The 17,331-nt window shown below is 31.1% G+C and overlaps 1 protein-coding gene across 1 annotated transcript; it reads left to right on the top strand.

Moving 5' to 3' along the window:
* The first annotated feature begins 9,973 nt into the window (after positions 1–9,973).
* LOC145187668 (maspardin-like) lies at positions 9,974–15,858 on the top strand. Its single transcript, XM_090076859.1, has 7 exons — positions 9,974–10,446; positions 10,566–10,733; positions 11,188–11,268; positions 11,388–11,533; positions 14,142–14,250; positions 14,411–14,659; positions 14,810–15,858. The coding sequence occupies exons 1-7, from the start codon at positions 10,366–10,368 to the stop codon at positions 14,954–14,956; spliced, it is 981 nt and encodes a 326-aa protein (XP_089932985.1). The 5' UTR covers positions 9,974–10,365; the 3' UTR covers positions 14,957–15,858.
* Positions 15,859–17,331: the final 1,473 nt, after the last annotated feature.

Raw genomic sequence — 17,331 nt, 5'->3', positions numbered from 1 at the left:
GATGGCAACGTCTTTGGCTGTTGATATGGCCGAAGAGGCCAATTCTCTCCCAACAGATTTGGCGGCGGTGATTGCTTCTCTTCCAATTTCGCTTGCTGCTGCTTTTCTTAATAAATGAAGAGACGATTTCGATGCGTTTGAAGCTATCATTCTCCTCAAAAATTTTTAAACGTGTCCACGATTCCTCCGCCTCCGACAACGTTCTTTTTTATATATCTTTTGTTGTTCACAATGAGCATTTTTAAAATGAGAAAATATTTTTTTAATTCGCCATCGTGTCTCCCGACTCGATGTATTTTTGAATCGATTTGTATTCCTCTTCGTTGATTTCCCTCTGTCTCAAAAGCTCATCACAAATCTTGACAGCTACGTTTCTCGATGCGACATTTCCAGCATGCCATGAAGCGATGCTCAAGTTAAGCTGTTGAACAAGCGCATTCGGATCGCTCGGAAGAATGATCATTCCACGACCTTTTATTCCCCTCGTTTTTGTGTAATTTCTTTCCCAAAATTTTGAAACAATCTTATCCCACTTTTCGCTTCTCGAAGCTTTTGGTACGGTTGGTTTCCCTTCTCTCTCCATTGCATGCGTTTCGACCAGTATTTTTTCATAATTTTCCAAGTCCTCGTTTGTTTCCTTTGTTATATCAGGCCTGGATCTTGTGATCAACTCCCAAAAACCTATCGTCCCATTGTACTTTTCTCCATCAATAATGATGTCGTTTTCATCGATAAAAATTTCTTTGTTTCCAATAAACATTTTTCCGCGTTCTTTTGCGTGAATTCCACAAACTCTGTCTGCAGAAAATTTTTTGGCTGCGTATTTTGACAAATATTCCAATGCTATATTTCCAACATTCATTTTTCCAAAAGTTTTTTCAGCACTTTTTAAACTTTCAGAAGGCGTCTCGCTTTCTGGGTAAGTCAAAGCCATTGGAGTGTTTCCAACCTCTTTGTATGCGATGCTCTTTATCTCGTTTTTCACTTTTTCGTTGCTTTCGATGAGCGGCTTAAAAAACTTGGACAAATCAGTCTGATAATTTGCATCTGAAATGTTCGCGTTGAGGCTCTCATTGCAAATTTTTTCCTTGTTGGGCATATAATTTTTTACAATCTCATTTCTCTTTTTTGGGTCATGTATTTTAAAGAATTCCATTTTTTAAAATACTGAGAAAAAAAACTTAAACAAAAACGAAAACTCGTTTGTGTTTTTTGTTTATTCTCTTACGAATCTGTGAAAAAAATTTTAATTTTTTTGAAAAAGTTTGTTAAATGCTTGAATGGCTTCTTCTCTTCCTTTTTGGATCAGTGACTCTTTAGCCAATTCGTCAATGCTGCTTTTTGTTTTTGTTCGGATTTCTTCGGTCATGGTTTTAAATTTTTGTAGCTCGCTTATAATTAATTCGTACTCGGAATCGCTCACAAATCCGTCCATGAGCGATTTTGAAATGTGATCGCTAATCGTGTTCAATTTTGACTTGGAAAGAACTTTTAATTTTTCGTGCTTTTCAGCCTTCAACATCATTTTTTTGTTTTGGTGATTTCCGAAAGTGGACAAAGCGCCCATTCCAACCGCAATCCCCTCGCACGCAATCGAAACTGGAGTGACAACGACGGTTGACAAAAGTGCAATACCTGTAATTCCCAAACCAATGCACAATGTTTGCAACCCATCGTCTGCGAAACGAATAATTTTTGCTACTCGATGGTACTTTTTGCTCAAAACCATTTTTTTCACTTTTTCATCCTCCATTTCTTTTTGGATCTCGCTTATTTTTTGAAGCCTGTAAACATGACCTCCGTCGGATGGTGCTGTTGGAAGAACTGGATAAATTTTTTCAGTGTTTTTTATTATCTCCATCTTTTTAACAAAGACAGATTTTTTTAATTCGAATCGATGTGATTTATTTTGCAAAGCTTTTCGCCTTTTTTGACTATAACGTCATTGGTACTGTTGTTGCTTACATCCAAAGTGACGTCGTCCACAGATTCTGAAAAAATAGCATCGTTTTTGTAAAAGTTCAATTGATCGCTTATTTTGTTCATCAAAGTGACGACAGCAATTCTTTTGTCAAAATTCAATCCAACGGACAACGATATTGGCGTGTGAGAAAGAGCAGCAAATTTAATGTCTTTCTGAGCAAAAATCTCATGATGACCGTTTATGTTAAAACAATTTGGATGATCCAAATTTTTTTTTACAACAATAATATTTTGCGATGTTTTTTTTTGCAGGTTTTTAATTATTTCCACCAAATTTTCCAACTCTTTGATTCTTTCTACTAAATTTTCCAAATCTTTGAATCTTTCCGACTCTTTGATTCTCTCCAACTCTTTTATTCTCTCATCCATATGGCCCAAATACAATCTCGAAATTTCCAAATTCGAATCGACGTGTTTCTCTGCTGAGGCAACATTTTTAAAAAACTTGTGAGGGGCATGCATTTTTTTAATATGAAAAGAAAATGTTTTAACTCATTTTATTTTATTTTTTTTTTCGTGTTTTCACATTTCTTCGTCAGATTCCATTTCTCCTAAATCCAAATCGTCACCCATGATACTTTGAACTGAAGGTGCATTTTTTGCAATGACCACTTCGGGAATTCTAACCTGAATGGACTCGATCTGCGCCCCGACAAAAACACCTTCAATTTTCAAAGAGGCGACGGCGTAGCACTTTTGTCGAACATATTCCAAAGGATCTGCTTTCACAAACTCTTTCGTTTTCTTTTTGAAAAACAAAGAAGAAAATTCAATGTTTTTTTCGCTTTTCTTTGTAAACAATTTTCCGAAAAAAATGGGCGCTGCGTTTGGATTATCGGATTTGTTTTTAAAAATGGATAAATCCTCCGTTATTATTTTTTTCGTTCTTCCTCCTTTTTTCAAAGTGGGAATCATTTCCTTGACTTTTTTGCGAAGAAATTTTGATATATTTTCAGTCGCCTCGATAAACTTTTTTTCTTTTTCGTTCATTCCGTTTTTTTTCGTTGAAACCTAGAAATGACATGGAATATCCCTCCAGCTCGTTCGTTCCAAAACTACAATTTTCAAACACACCCAGAGAAAACAAAACGGGGGTTCTTAAAATAAAAGGTCCTTTTCCAGATGGGTACTCATAAAAAAGCGGAATCTTTTGGTACTGAATTGGTTTGGTTGCGGAATAATTTTCTCCAACCGATAATTTGCTCTCGTCAAAATTTTCAATCGTAACAAAATTCATCTTTTTAAAAAGAAAAGAAAATTTTTATATCATTTTTTTCAAACGGATCAATTCTTTATTATCCACCCATGAGTTGAACGAGTCTAGATATCCTTTCCATTTGACCAGTGATTTGCTTTTTGTTCTGCGAATTATTTTTTCAATTCTAAATATTTCTTGATGCGTCTTTTGCATTTCCTACTCGTAAAAAGTGCCTTGAATGTCTTCACCGTTGACGTCAGTAATTTTATACGTAGGTGGATCCGTTTGCTGAATTTTTGACACGGTAAAAACCTCCTCTGTCCATCTCGGCGTGTACCCTTTTTCAAAATTGGTCTTCTTTTTTGTGATCCTCACTTTGTCACCCATTAAAAATTTCGGTCCTGGTCTTTCTTTTTGTATCTTTCCATTCAGGTTCATCCAAACCATATTTTTATTCTTTTCCTCGCTGGCTTCAATTGGAATCATTTTTATGGAAGAGTGTTTTGTGCTGTTGTAATTTTTTACCATTTCATCCAAAACGTCAATATATTTATTGGTGCTGTTGGCTGAAAAATATTTAAACATTTTTTCTTTCATTGTTCTGTTCCATCGCTCAACGACACAGCTTTTTTCCTCGTTTTCAGTGGAATATAATTGAACACCCAGCGCTTTCACGTGCTTGTTGTAAAATTCTTTTCCTTTGTCCACCCACATTTTTACACATTTTCTTTCACCAAAAATCTTTTTCAACGCTTCAGCCACTTCAAGACCCGTTTTGCTTTTTAACGGAACAATCCATCCATACTTTGAAAACACGTCGATCACCATGAGCAAATATTTTACGCCCTTGATGAATTTTGAAAACGATTGCATTTCGACCAAATCGGCAGCCCATATTTCATCAATGTCGTTCACAAACACTTTTCTTTTTTTAAAATGACAATTTACCGGTTTGTGAAGCTCATCTGCAAGCTGATCCGTCCATTTTAAACTTGAAAAATTTTTTTTTTTTTTGTAGAGACACCCAGTCCGAATTTAGCTTTGGCTTTGATGATTGGAGCGATAAGTTTTCTTTCGTTTATTTCTTTTTGAGTGGGGTTTGGAATGGAGTTCATTTCTTCAAGCATCATTTGATCTGCCAAGTTTCTGCTTTGAACGTCGTTTAAATATTTATAGGCTAAATCGTGGTGGTACGCTGCATTGTCCACTCGGTCCACCGGTTTGCTCCACTCTTGGTACATGTCGGTGGATGTGAGCCTTTTGTCCAGGTTTGTGCCAGGACCTGCAAAATTCATTCCTGGAATGTGCAATTCTCCTGGAAATTTTGCCCACGGAAGCTTTATTTTTTTTGAAAAATTGTTGATCGATTCGACCAAGTCTCCCCCTTTTGTCGTCGAAGAAGCAAACGTGCATTTTGTCGTTCCACAAACGACGCAAGTCCCTTTGAGCATATTTCGATTATTTTTTGAGACTTCGTTTCTCAAATTTGTCGTTTCTGTTTTCCTTTTACATTTGACGCAGTACATTTTTTTTATTTTAAATAAATATTTTTAAATTAAAAAAAATGGAAATAACCGATTTGTCATGGAATATTGGAAAAAATAAAAGGAACAACAACGAGCTTTTACCAAGAAGCATTCGAGGAATCATCGTCGGAAAATCAGGTTGTGGAAAAACAACTTTGCTTCTAAATTTGCTGTTAAAACCTGGATGGTTAGATTACAACCATTTACAAGTTTTTGGAAAATCTCTTTTCCAACCCGAATACAAAATACTGAAAAGTTCGTTCGAAAAAAAATTACCAAAAAATATTATTCTCGATTTGTTCAAGGTACAAAAAGAAATTGAAAAATTAAATTTAAACCCTAAATGCGTCATTGACGACCTTTCAAAATATTATTCCGAACCTGAACCTGAAGATCTCGATTCAACAAAAAACAATTTAATGATCTTTAACGATTTGTAATTGACCAAACAAAACAAGTGTGAAAAATATTACATCAGAGGAAGACACTCCAACGTCGACTGTTTTTACCTTGCTCAAAATTATTTTATGCTCCCAAGACAAACCATACGAGAAAATGCCAACTTTATTTGCCTCTTTCCTCAAGATGGCAATAGTATTAAACATATTTATCAAGACCACGTTTCGAGCGATATGCCAATAGAAGTTTTCAAAGATTTTTGCAAAAAATGCTGAAAGGAGGATCACGGATTTGCTGTTATCGATTTATCATCAAAAAAAAACGAGGGAAAATATCGAATCGGACTTGACATTTTTGGTGCAACAAAAAAACCCATTTAAAAAAAATTTTCGTCCATTTAAAAAAATGTCAGCCATAATCATCGATGTGGATGGAGCATCCAACATAATAATAACAGAATTTTTGGACAAAATCGTTTTTGAAAAAGGGAAAAATTATGAGATGGCTTTTCTCGGTCTTGAGACGTACAACAGCTTTCCAAACATCACCAGCAAAAACAATTCTTTCCGGTGCAGCATGAACAACGGAGGCAATTGGGAAAATGTCGTCATTCCAGACGGAAGCTACGACATTATCGACATCAACAATTATTTGCAAAAAAACCGTCTCAAACACAATAAAAAATTACGCGTCTCAAAGCGCAAGCTACGTTGCCGCAAATAAAATCAGCTACTCTCCCGAAAACATCAAAATTGGATCCAATTCAAACACTTTAAAATCAACCATCAAACTTGGATTAAATTATTTGATGGATTTGAACGTGGAAAACAGCATCGCCTCGCTTTTGGGTTTCACAAAAAGACAATTAGACTCCAATTCCGAATACGAGTCCGACGACATTGTCAGAATTACGAACATCAACATGATCAGAATCGTTAACAACGTTATCGGGTCTGCATACATCAACAGCTCGCAATTAAATTGCATTTACTCCTTTTACCCAGCTGTGGGTCCTGGTTTTAAAATCATTGAAAGACCCACCCATTTGGTTTACCTCCCTGTCAAAGTACCAGAAATATCCACGATGATCACACGCGTTGTCGATTAAAACGGAAATTTAATCGACTTTTGCGGCGAGGACATCACGATCCGTTATCACATTCGAGAAGTGAAATAAATATTTTTTCCGGCATTTAAAAAAATGAGCAAGTATATCAGTGTCAAATTAAATGTGTCTCAGGGACAGATCGATAAAATAAAAAAATCAATCATTGAAGGAAAACCCGCGAGCATCCGTATTTCAAAAGATAATTTACACGGAAACGACGTTTTACTTTTAACAGAAAGCCAACATCGAAAAATTGTTGACGCTCTCAATCGAGGAGTTGGAGTCACCATAAAAATGAGCAAAACTCAATTGGAACACAACGCAAAAGTAAAAGGAGGATTTCTTGGTGTTCTTTTACCTTTATTGGGAAGGGTTGCAGCTAAAGCCGCCCCAGTTTTTGCTAAGGCCGCTTTGGGCGGTGTTGCCTCTTCTATGGTTCCAATATGATCGACAAAATTGTAGGAAATGAAATAAAATCAGAAGGAGGATTTCTTCCTTTTCTTTTACCTTTATTGGGAGCTCTTGCACCCACTTTGATAGAAAAAATTGTTGGAAATGGTATTGCTTACCTCAAAAGCAATGGAAAAGGAATGAAAATTGCCACATACAAAGGAGACGGACTGTTTTTAACACCCTGGGTCACAGGAAGCTCACTCAAAGATGGATTTTACTTCAAAAGAGATGGAAAATATGTACCTATCCTATCTTGATTGCTTCTCGTACCAAACTCCCCATTCTCAAGAATCCTTTTTTAAAAAATTTTTTTGAGTTAAATAATTTTCTTGGCATAATAAAATGAACAAAAAAACTAGAATATTGCGAAATGAGGACGGAAAAATTAGAAGCATAAAAACACTTGGCCACATTGAATATTTAATGAGCAAAGGATTTGGATGGCGTGAAATTAAAATGTACAAATCAATTCTCGAACAAGAACAAGAACAAAAACAAGAACAAAGAAAAAAAGAAATTTTTCGGGCAAGATTTAAACACCTTTACAAAAATTAAAGTTTTTTTTCATTACGCGTTTTATCACGTCATGAAAAAATAAAACGTTTTCTCGTCGTCGTCGGGAATTTTTATCCCAAAAAAATTTTCAACCCTGCGATTATCAAAAAATTCAAAACGATCATCAAAAAAAATCATTTTGTCCAAGAAAATTTTCAACCCGCGATTATACAAAAATTTCATAACGGTAATGAAAAATGGTTTTGGTCCCAGAACTCTCCTTTTCTAGTAGTCAGGTTTCTATCTAATGTCAATGATTAAAGTCGTTAAATTAAAAGTTTGTTCCACAAAGTAATTTTCGAAATAAACCAGACAATGTTGTCTGTGAAAGACATTTTCCTAAAAATGTATCCTAAAAAGTTGTCAACGATAAGAGAGATGGAACTCCTTCGATTTTTCAAAATGTAACTTTAAGTTTGATACCAATTTCCTAAACTAAGACCTACTAAAAAAGACTTTTTCTTCCATAAAAATGAAGCGCCAGATGATCTATCAAAACATTTTTAAATCATAATCTAATTTATTTTTTGTTTATTATTTTTTTATTCACCAATATTTGCTTTTCATATATCAAAAACTTTAAGTTTAGATTTTCATGTTGATATTTTGCTGCTTTTTTATACTCTAAAAATCTTACATCTTGATCATAGGTCAAGATTGAAAAAAGCGATTGTCTGTTTAAATATCATCGAAGTAGATCAACAAAAAATAATATTGTGATTATATCTATGAATACATATATAGTCGGAGAAAAAATTTACAATATACTTGCCAGATCATTTTTTTACTTTTCAACATCTCGGAGCTTTACACAATCTTTTATGCAAAGACTATATAGATTAATATTGCTCAAGCCTATTAGGAAAATTAGAATCTTTTTTTTTTTTTTTTTTTTTATCTAAAAAACCGATTAAAACAGAAAAATATGAAGTCAGAATCCACAACAGTTTTTATAAGAATATAAACATAACTATTTTTTTCTTTTATAAGAATATAAACATAACTATTTTTTTCTTTTATAAGAATATAAACATAACTATTTTTTTCTTTTTATAAGAATATAAACATAACTATTTTTTTCTTTTATTTGAACTCTTAATTTTAAACTGTATTTATGTTATTAAAATAAAATAAATAAACTGTATGCACGTTATTAAAACAAAATAAATAAACTTTGAAATAATTAACCAAAAAATCAAGCAGCAATTTGTTCTTAACTTTTTAAGCTCCAATAAACAGTTATTTTTAATGCACAACTTCTTGTTCCACAATTTCACGTTGTGATGGAAAAAAAAAAAGAATCATACAAAAATAATTTTATGTTCAAAATTCAGGTGTTAGGAAATTTTTTTATAACTCTTTCTTATAAGAAAAGTTCCTTATTACCCTTTACTCTAATCATGTAACCTTTTTTGCTAACCTAGCTGACTCAATAGCACTATCTATATATGCACATCCGAGGGTCTCTTGATACAGATTTTGATACCTTTTATTTTTGTCCGCGGGAAAAAAACGAATTTGAAACTTCATGTTTGGTACAAATTTAACTGCTTTGTGAAAATCAATTACAACCCAAAAAGCACACAACGTTGAAACAATGTTGAAATAACGTTGATCGACGTTGATCAACGTTGTTTCAACATTGTGTGCTTGCTGGGAATTATTTGATAATTCAGTAAATGGTCACACCAAACTGTGGGTAAAGATTCAGGCTAGTTCTTACTATATTTTAGAATTAATGGTTTTCTTAACTTTAAATTTTTATTTATTTATTTTTTTGCAACTTTTACTACAGAAATTGTAATCCTAGCACAATCTACACTGTGCACAATCCTAGCATACTGTGCACAAGCCCAGCATACTGTGCTCAATCCTACCATACTGTGCACAAGCAAGTGTGAGGGAAGCGTATTAGCTCTATCATCTTCGAGCTTCGAAGGAGGAGGGAAAATATTCGACAACACTTTTACTGAGTAAGATAAGAGTTTGCAATATTAATATAATAGGAGAGAATTTTCTAATGACTTGCTCTTCAATTGATAGTTACACTAATTTACTAACATATTATATATTTAGGGTTAATGTTGGGAATGTGAGGGTTAGTAAAAGTGTAAATCTCTTTTGATTTTTTTTTAAAAAAAAGATTTAAATTGTGTTTTCTGCGAGCAATGAGTTTGAAGACTATAATTACTGTTTTTTTTTATTGTTAACTCTGTTAAACTTTGTGTTTAAAATGACATTATGAATGCATTTATTTGAAATGATAGCCGAGGAGGTTTTTTAGAGAAATTTAAAAAGGGGTATTTGATTTCTATTTTTTATAAATATACTTCGGATCTTTTTTAACGTATGAATTGCAAACTGTAGAAAGGTATTAAGTCCACAAATCCTGGTTTTACAGGAAAGACAAAAAAAAAACTGTTTTGACACTTTATTTACAAACTGGTTTGTGCTAAATTTTTTAGTATAAATCAGTTTGCAAATAGTGTCAAAACAGTTTTTTGACTTGCCTGTAAGGTTAACATTTGTGGACAGGTTGCCTTTCTGCAGTTTGCAATTCATATGTAAGTTAATTAAATTTTCCACTGTTCTGGCGAATCTTTGGTATAAAGGGAGAACCGTTTTGAAAACTAGACGGCGCGAGTAATTTAAAGGGAATCCTCCAGTCGAAGCATGAGAGCTTATAGCTACAATTTTGGCAAATATTTTTAATTTTTTTAAAGCTTCCGCATGTTGTCCTTATTAAAAAACAAACAAAGCCCTTCCGATGACATAAAGACATCACCTGATCATACTTTTTATTTGCGGTAACTAACACAAAGAAATCATAAAAATACTGAAACTAAAACTGATCCATGACTTTTCTCTTCGAAAAAATTATGATCTCCACATATTGTGTAATCAATAAATTGTCAAACAATACTCGGTGTAACAATAAGGGGTTGCACGTTTGAGTGAATGCAGATAAGTATTGATGAGTATAGTTTAAAAATTCACGTTCCTTTTTAATTAGCTACTCTTAAGAACTATTAGGCTACAGGCTCATATATGCATGTGGCTCTTTATTTTTATAGTCGATTTTCCTATTAATGTTTCAGTTGTAAAAAGTATGCAATTGTTGGTTGGTTACATATTAGTGCAAGATGTTTTCTCCTGAAATGAGCTCTGTTATCAGCCAATCACAAGAATACCTGAGTTTCAGAAGTACTGTTCCTCAGCAAAAAGTGAAAAACATTTTTCTATATCAAATATCTTATGCTATTAGGATTCACATAAGTTGATTATCATTATCTAGTAATTGTTTATAACAGATAACGATAATCTAACTTTTATGTAAACTTAGGTTGTTGTTGATAGTGATGAGGAAGAAGACAAGGTGTGGATTGTTTATGATGCTGGTCCAAAAAGTGTGAGATGTCCACTTATTTTTTTGCCACCAGCAAGTGGAACTGCAGATGTTTTTTTTAAGCAACTTTTGGCTTTATCAAGTGTTGGTTACAGAGTAATGGCAGTAAGTTAACACTGCATTTAAACCTTAGAACTCCATATTTGAATACAAAGAACTTTTCAGATAATTCATCTCAGTTTTAAAAAATAGTTTTGGAAATATTTGTGTTTTATTAAAATGGTGTCAGATAACTTTTGTACTCAGCTAAGAACTAAAAATAATAATAATTTTTCTTTATAAAATTTTAGAATTATTATTCTTTTCTGTTTATAACTTTCTTAAAACCTTTAACAGAGCTTAACATGTATAAGTTAATACTAAAAAAGTGGCAATATTTTTTAAGGCAAGTTTTTCATAGAGACCAATCTGAAAAATTTACTTTTTTTGTTGTTGTATAAAAAGACTCTTTTTCAATAATTTTTTGTTGTTGTATAGAAAGACTCTTTTTCTATAATTTTTTGTTATTGTATAGAAAGACTCTTTCTGTATTTTTTGAAACTAAAATTGCTATTTATAGATTGAATATCCTGTTTACTGGACCAATGAAGAATGGGTTGAAGGATTCAGGAAGTTACTTGATCATTTCCGCTTAGATAAGGTGAATGCAACAGAAGAATTATAATTAAAGAATTCTTTATATATTTTGCCATACTTTAATTTTATGCAGATTAACAAATCGTTTCACAATTTGTAAAATGGTATTTAAATTTTTCTAAGGTTCATGTTTTTGGTGCTTCGCTTGGTGGATTTTTGGCTCAAAAGTTTGCAGAACATACTGTCAAAAGCCCTCGGATCCATTCTCTAATTCTTTGCAATTCTTTCACTGATACCACAATCTTTCAGCAAACTAAGATTGTTAATCTGTAAGTTTTTAACCAATGGAATTTTTGCAATTTAGCAATATATATATATATATATATATATATATATATATATATATATATATATATATATATATATATATATATATATATATATATATATATATATACTACACCTTTAGTATATAAATTATATAATTCGCTAAACAGTTTAACTAAGTTATACAGGCTAGAGTATTAACAATGCTATGCTGCTATTTTGAAGATACAGCTGCAAACTATGATGAACTATTTGACAAATGTTTTAGGCATTTCTAACTTCAAACTGCAGTTGCTCTATCATTTTACTATAATTATTATTGCTACAAAGTTTAATACTGCTTATATCTTCTGCCCATGCACTTTGTATAACTAAGCTATTCAATGAACTGCATATTGAATAACTTAGTTATAAGGGTCATGTTCATCAGCAAATATAAAAAGCTCCACATTTTTCATTACTTATACTCTCTGCATGGGCAGAGAATATAAGCAGTGATGAACTTTGTAGCAAAAAGGGAATCAGCCTTTTCAAATATTTGACCTTGCTATTTTGCATGTGATGCATGATTGTGGACACTCAGCTAATTTTAAAGTCTAATATAAAAAAAGTTTGAAAAGTCACATTAATGTCATGATGCTTCTTTGTAATTCCAAATTTTAATAAATGTATTTGAATATGAATTGGGAGTTAAAATAACAATCATAACAACAATGATATGGAATCATTTTGGATATCAATTAAAAGTTTTCAAAGTTATACCAAAATGACTTTTTTAAACTAAAAAAAGAAGGTTAAGGATTTTGTGAGGTTTTCTGTTTTCAAAGTTTCTTTGGATTTTCATTATTTAAATAACTTCCTGGATTTTATGGCTTTTAGAGCTGCATAACACATTACCTTATATAACAAGAACCTGTTGATATCAGTCAACAATCTAAGTTATGAAAAAATATTTTAAAAAAAAATTATGCATTTTTTTGGCAGCAAAGGTGGTATATTAAAGCTGTTTTTTTAGTTATTTTTATGAAACTCTTAGCCCTGTAGGCAAAACTTTGTTACATTTAAGTGATGCTGGCCTAGTAATGACTGTGTGATCTTAGAAATTGATTATGGAATTCATATATTTAGAGCAGTTCATGATGATAAGTTAAAAGCATAGTCTGAAAGTGCTATCATTCTATAAAATATGACTATTCTATTACTTAAACTTTATTTATGTGATTATTGTTTGATAAAAAAAATCTTATTTGAAGGTAAAAGATTTACTACTTTTTAATAGTCACTGAGCCTACAGTTTGTAGGGTTATCTCAGTGATTCTCTCTCTCTCTTTTGACCCCATCATAGAAGCTGTGCTAACACATTGAAGCTTTAATTAAGCTAAAAGTGGTGAAATAGTTTCAGCTTAAAAATAACAAAACCAACCATTAACATGTTTTCTATTAAATATTAAAGTTTTTAAAATTGTGCATCTAAGAAAATAATAGATAATAAATTTTTTTGGTTTCTAATAAAATACATTAACTATGTTCATTTTCAAAAAATATATTTAATAGCTACAAATAGAAATCTAATCTTCTATTTTACTTATATATAATATATAATAATAATAATAATAATAATAATAATAATAATAATAATAATAATAATAATAATAATAATAATAATAATAATAATAATAATAATAATAATAATAATAATAATAATAATAATAATAATAATAATAATAATAATAGCAGCAATAAGGTGTAAAAGCTTAGGAGTGCAAAAATTAAAATGATATTCAGTTTTAAATTTTGAGCAATAATGTTTTATAAAATATCAATGAATAAATTTGGCTAAATAATTTGGTACACATTTGCACTGTCGTCTGCTAGAATTGTTCAGATAACAGTAAAGCATGTCTGAAAACAAAACTTAATAAGATATTTGGAAGAGACTTTTGAATTCCTAGGTCTTATAATCTGGCAAGATTTTATGTATCTTTTGTCTTGTAAAACCAATTTTGAATTTTCATTTCAACAGTGCCCACAAATAGAGAACAAAACAAATCTAATAATTACTTTCTCAGTTTTATCTAATAATTACTTTCTCTATTGTAATATTTTTCATTTTGACGAATGTGTTGAAGTAAAATCTTTTGTTTAAAAATATAATTACCTAATGAAATTGTTTCCATGAGGAAGGCCATGAAACTTCCATTAAAGTTTAAAAACAGTTTTGAATAAAAAAGTTGTGTTGCTGTTACTACTGTAAACTTTCTTGCCAATACTTTTCTTATTACTGCTGTTTATGTCCAGTTTTTTCCCTTGACCAAAGTAGCCTTTTTGAGTTAGCAATAACTGTGTCACTTTCTATTTCAGAAATATGCGCATACTATTTTTAAGTTTTCAATAACAATCTATTTATTTATAGTTTATTTTTGTTAATGTATAGCATATCTGGTTTTTAAGATTATCTAAGGTTTTTATAACAAATAGAGCCACAATTTGAAAATGGATGCTGTCACATTTATTGTAACAGAAAAGTCATAGTGATTTTTAATAATCAAAAGTAGTGTTTAAAACATTCTCAAATTTTTTGTCTTCTTTTAAAAGTTATTTAATTTTTAGGTACTGGTTGCTACCAGGTTTTATGTTGAAAAAAATGATAATGGGAAATTTTAAAGTTGAAGAAGTTGATCCAGATGCTGCTGATGCTATAGACTTCATGGTAGAGAGGGTAGGACTGTATTAATAATAGTTAATTGTGGGAGATTTTTTTGAGAATTGCTTAAATTATAATAGAAAGATGCAATAAATATAAGATTTTAAGTAATTTTTGTGAACTTTATGCTTAAATTTAACTATTAATCATTTTTGTGTTGATTTGGTCTAATTAGTTAGATAGCCTCGATCGTGCTGCGATTGCTTCGCGGCTTACTCTTAACTGCACCAACTCATACGTAGAGCCTCAAAAGTTATTAGGGATACAGATCACCATTCTTGATGTGTTTGATGAATGTGCAATATCAGATCCTGTCAAGGAAGAAGTATACAAATGCTTTCCTGATGCCAAGCGAGCGCATCTCAAGACTGGCGGGAACTTTCCTTACCTATGTCGCTCTGCAGAAGTCAATCTCCACATACAGGTTTCATATTAGACTAAAAATCCTTCATTCCAATTGTTGCCATGTAACAGGTTTTGTGTTCGATATTGAATTTTAAAAAAAAAGTCGTTTCTCTTGTTTAAGAAGATTGAAACAAAAGTTTTAATTTATTAAAATCTTCACACTTTTCAGCTTCATTTGCGCGAGTTTAATCGCACTAGATTTAGTGCAATAGATCCACGTTTTCTTATCGATGATGAGTATGATACTTTGGTCACAACTCAGCTTCCCAATCGAGATCAAGAGGAATGTTCTTCAAATACTCAGGCCAAGTGGTAAACTATTGAATGTAAGGAGAAAGGTAGTAATAAAGTATCAGTCGGTCCTGTATTTGCTAAAATGCCGACAGTTAATAGACAAAAGTTTCGAACGAAGAACTTACCTTTAATTATTGTTTATTATTTAACTATGGAAAAAATGACTTATTATGAAGTTTTGGAAACAGTTCTACTTCAATAATTTCTTTATACATAAACAAAAAGTCGTCTTTTTCTTTTTATCATGTTTACTTTGAAGAATTTTGTTTTTTATAACAACAATCATTTCGCTACTTCTGTGCAGTTTGTAACAACAATCATTTCGCTATTTCTGTGCAGTTTGTAAATTGTTGTCATATTTTTTTAAAAGTATTTTTGAATTTTTTTTTTTTGCAATACGCCATTCCATGAATCCATAATTTTGAAGCTCGAAACGTAGCGCTGTAAACATTTCATTCAGATGTTTCAGATAAAAAATACGACAGCAACAAAAATTACAAGTCACGATAGGATTTATAAATTTGAATGGTATTTATTTTTATTCTCTAAAAAATTTTTGTGACATCAATTTTGAAATAAAATATTTTATGTCAAAAGAACATACTTTTTTTTGGGAAGCAAATTTAGAAGCAAATGATGTGATTTGTTTTAAAAAATTTTTTTACGCATACGTTTTGTTCTGGTTTTTTCGGCTGTCTTAGATTTCTCGTTAGATATATGTGCTGCGTCTATTTCTTGTACAAAATTTTTTTACTATAAGATTCTTACCATTTTGCTACCTAAAGGTTTACCTAAAATTTGTTGGGAAATCTTTCGGTAAGATAACTCCATCCTCCCTCATAACACTGTGTTTTAAAAAAATATACAAAACGTTTGTAATAGTTATACTTATATGTATTTATATACTGTAAGTTAGAGTTGAATTATTCTTTTTTTTTTTTTCACCGAATTCTTTTTCATTATAATTGTACACTTTTTCTTGTGGTTCTACCTACTTAATAAAACCTACGTGAACCTAGGCGAACCTACGCACAGTGGAAAATTGTAGAGCAACACCATATCATAAATGTTTTTTACTAATTTCGCTACGGTAATTATATTTCAATTTTATTTAGTAGTTTAATAGTCAATCATTACTATAATGTAGGAATTTCAATTAATTTTATGTAAAAAAAAAAGTTTTGAAGCCCTATTGTTTATTACTTTTGTGGATGTTCAATTCAAATCTGTTCGCTTCATCACTCTAAAAGTTAATTTTCTGTAAAACTTTCTAGGAATAAATATAAAGTATTACACGCTTTTGAAAAGCTCATCTTATGGAGATTTTAAGAAAATTACACATTTTTACTTATATGGTTCAGTTTAGGAGTAATTATTTGAACAATAAAATAAATGAAAAAAAAAAATACTCTTCAAGTTCACTGAGACTTTTGGCAGTTACCCACACTTCCCCACGCTTTACATTTAATATGGTATTGCAGCCTAGGTGTTTATTAAAAATATGGATAAGAATGAGTTGCAGAAACGTGCGGTTTCCGAAATTATCGAGAAAAAAGTGATAAAAGTAAAAAAAACAACAGAAAACCGCTTTTTACACGGCGATCTTTCGTATTTAGATTTTCCTAATATCCTTGGATCTGGAAATTACTAAATAGTGAAACAACTCCATGTAACCTATTTTAAATGTTTTATACAATGCGAATTCACCTAACTTTGTAAACAAAAACTTGTGCGTTATACAGTCAGAACGTTGTTCATTTGTTTTCAAAAAAAAAAAAAATAAATGTTGTTTTGGCAAAGCCACGCAAATAAAATTCACTTTTAAGATTATCGACGTTCGGGGGCAGATTACCGACGTTCGGGGGCATTTAAAAATACACACAAAGGAACAAAGGAATTTTGATTTTTTTTTGACAATTAGGAAAAATAAGACCTGTTTTATTAAGAAAAGTAGAAAGAGAAAGATTTGTTATTTTTGTTACGTAGAATTTACTATTTAAAAAATCATCTTTTTTTTAGAACTTTTAATCGAATGCGTCACGAGATTCCAGGTCTGCAAAATTATTTAACTTTAAAGAAATAATTGCGTGTCTGTATTTTGTTCAAATAAATAAAGAAATAATTTGTTTCTGTATTTTGTTTCGTTATAAAAAACTTGGTGTTTTTACTGTGGACCAGTACCTAAGTTTTCAATATATATAACTTTAGAAGATTCTGGAGATATTTATTTTCTTTTTTAAACAAAGGAATTATTAAATATTATTCTCAACTGGAGAATGCTGTTAGTTATGTTATTAATAATGAAACAGATTCTAAGCGAGCAAGTTATATTAGGCATCAAGTCACCAAAACCAATTGAACGACAAAATTATGGATTAGTTTTCAAAGTTTTTTGTA

The sequence above is a fragment of the Hydra viridissima genome, unplaced genomic scaffold, assembly GCF_058129835.1.
Source record: "Hydra viridissima isolate aposymbiotic clone 2 unplaced genomic scaffold, HvirCarnegie_v1 scaffold_1, whole genome shotgun sequence".
NCBI classification, from domain to species: Eukaryota; Metazoa; Cnidaria; class Hydrozoa; order Anthoathecata; family Hydridae; genus Hydra; species Hydra viridissima.
The sequence above is the reverse complement of the archived record's forward strand: the minus strand, read 5'-3'. Positions and strand labels throughout refer to the sequence as shown.

Excerpts from the sequence above, each read along its gene's own strand:
- LOC145187668 (XM_090076859.1), top strand. The coding sequence starts at position 10,366 with ATGTTTTCTCCTGAAATGAGCTCTGTTATCAGCCAATCACAAGAATAC. Across the intron at positions 10,447-10,565 it reads GTACTGTTCCTCAGCAAAAA|GTTGTTGTTGATAGTGATGA; the intron begins GTGAAAAACATT and ends ATGTAAACTTAG. Across the intron at positions 10,734-11,187 it reads TTGGTTACAGAGTAATGGCA|ATTGAATATCCTGTTTACTG; the intron begins GTAAGTTAACAC and ends TGCTATTTATAG.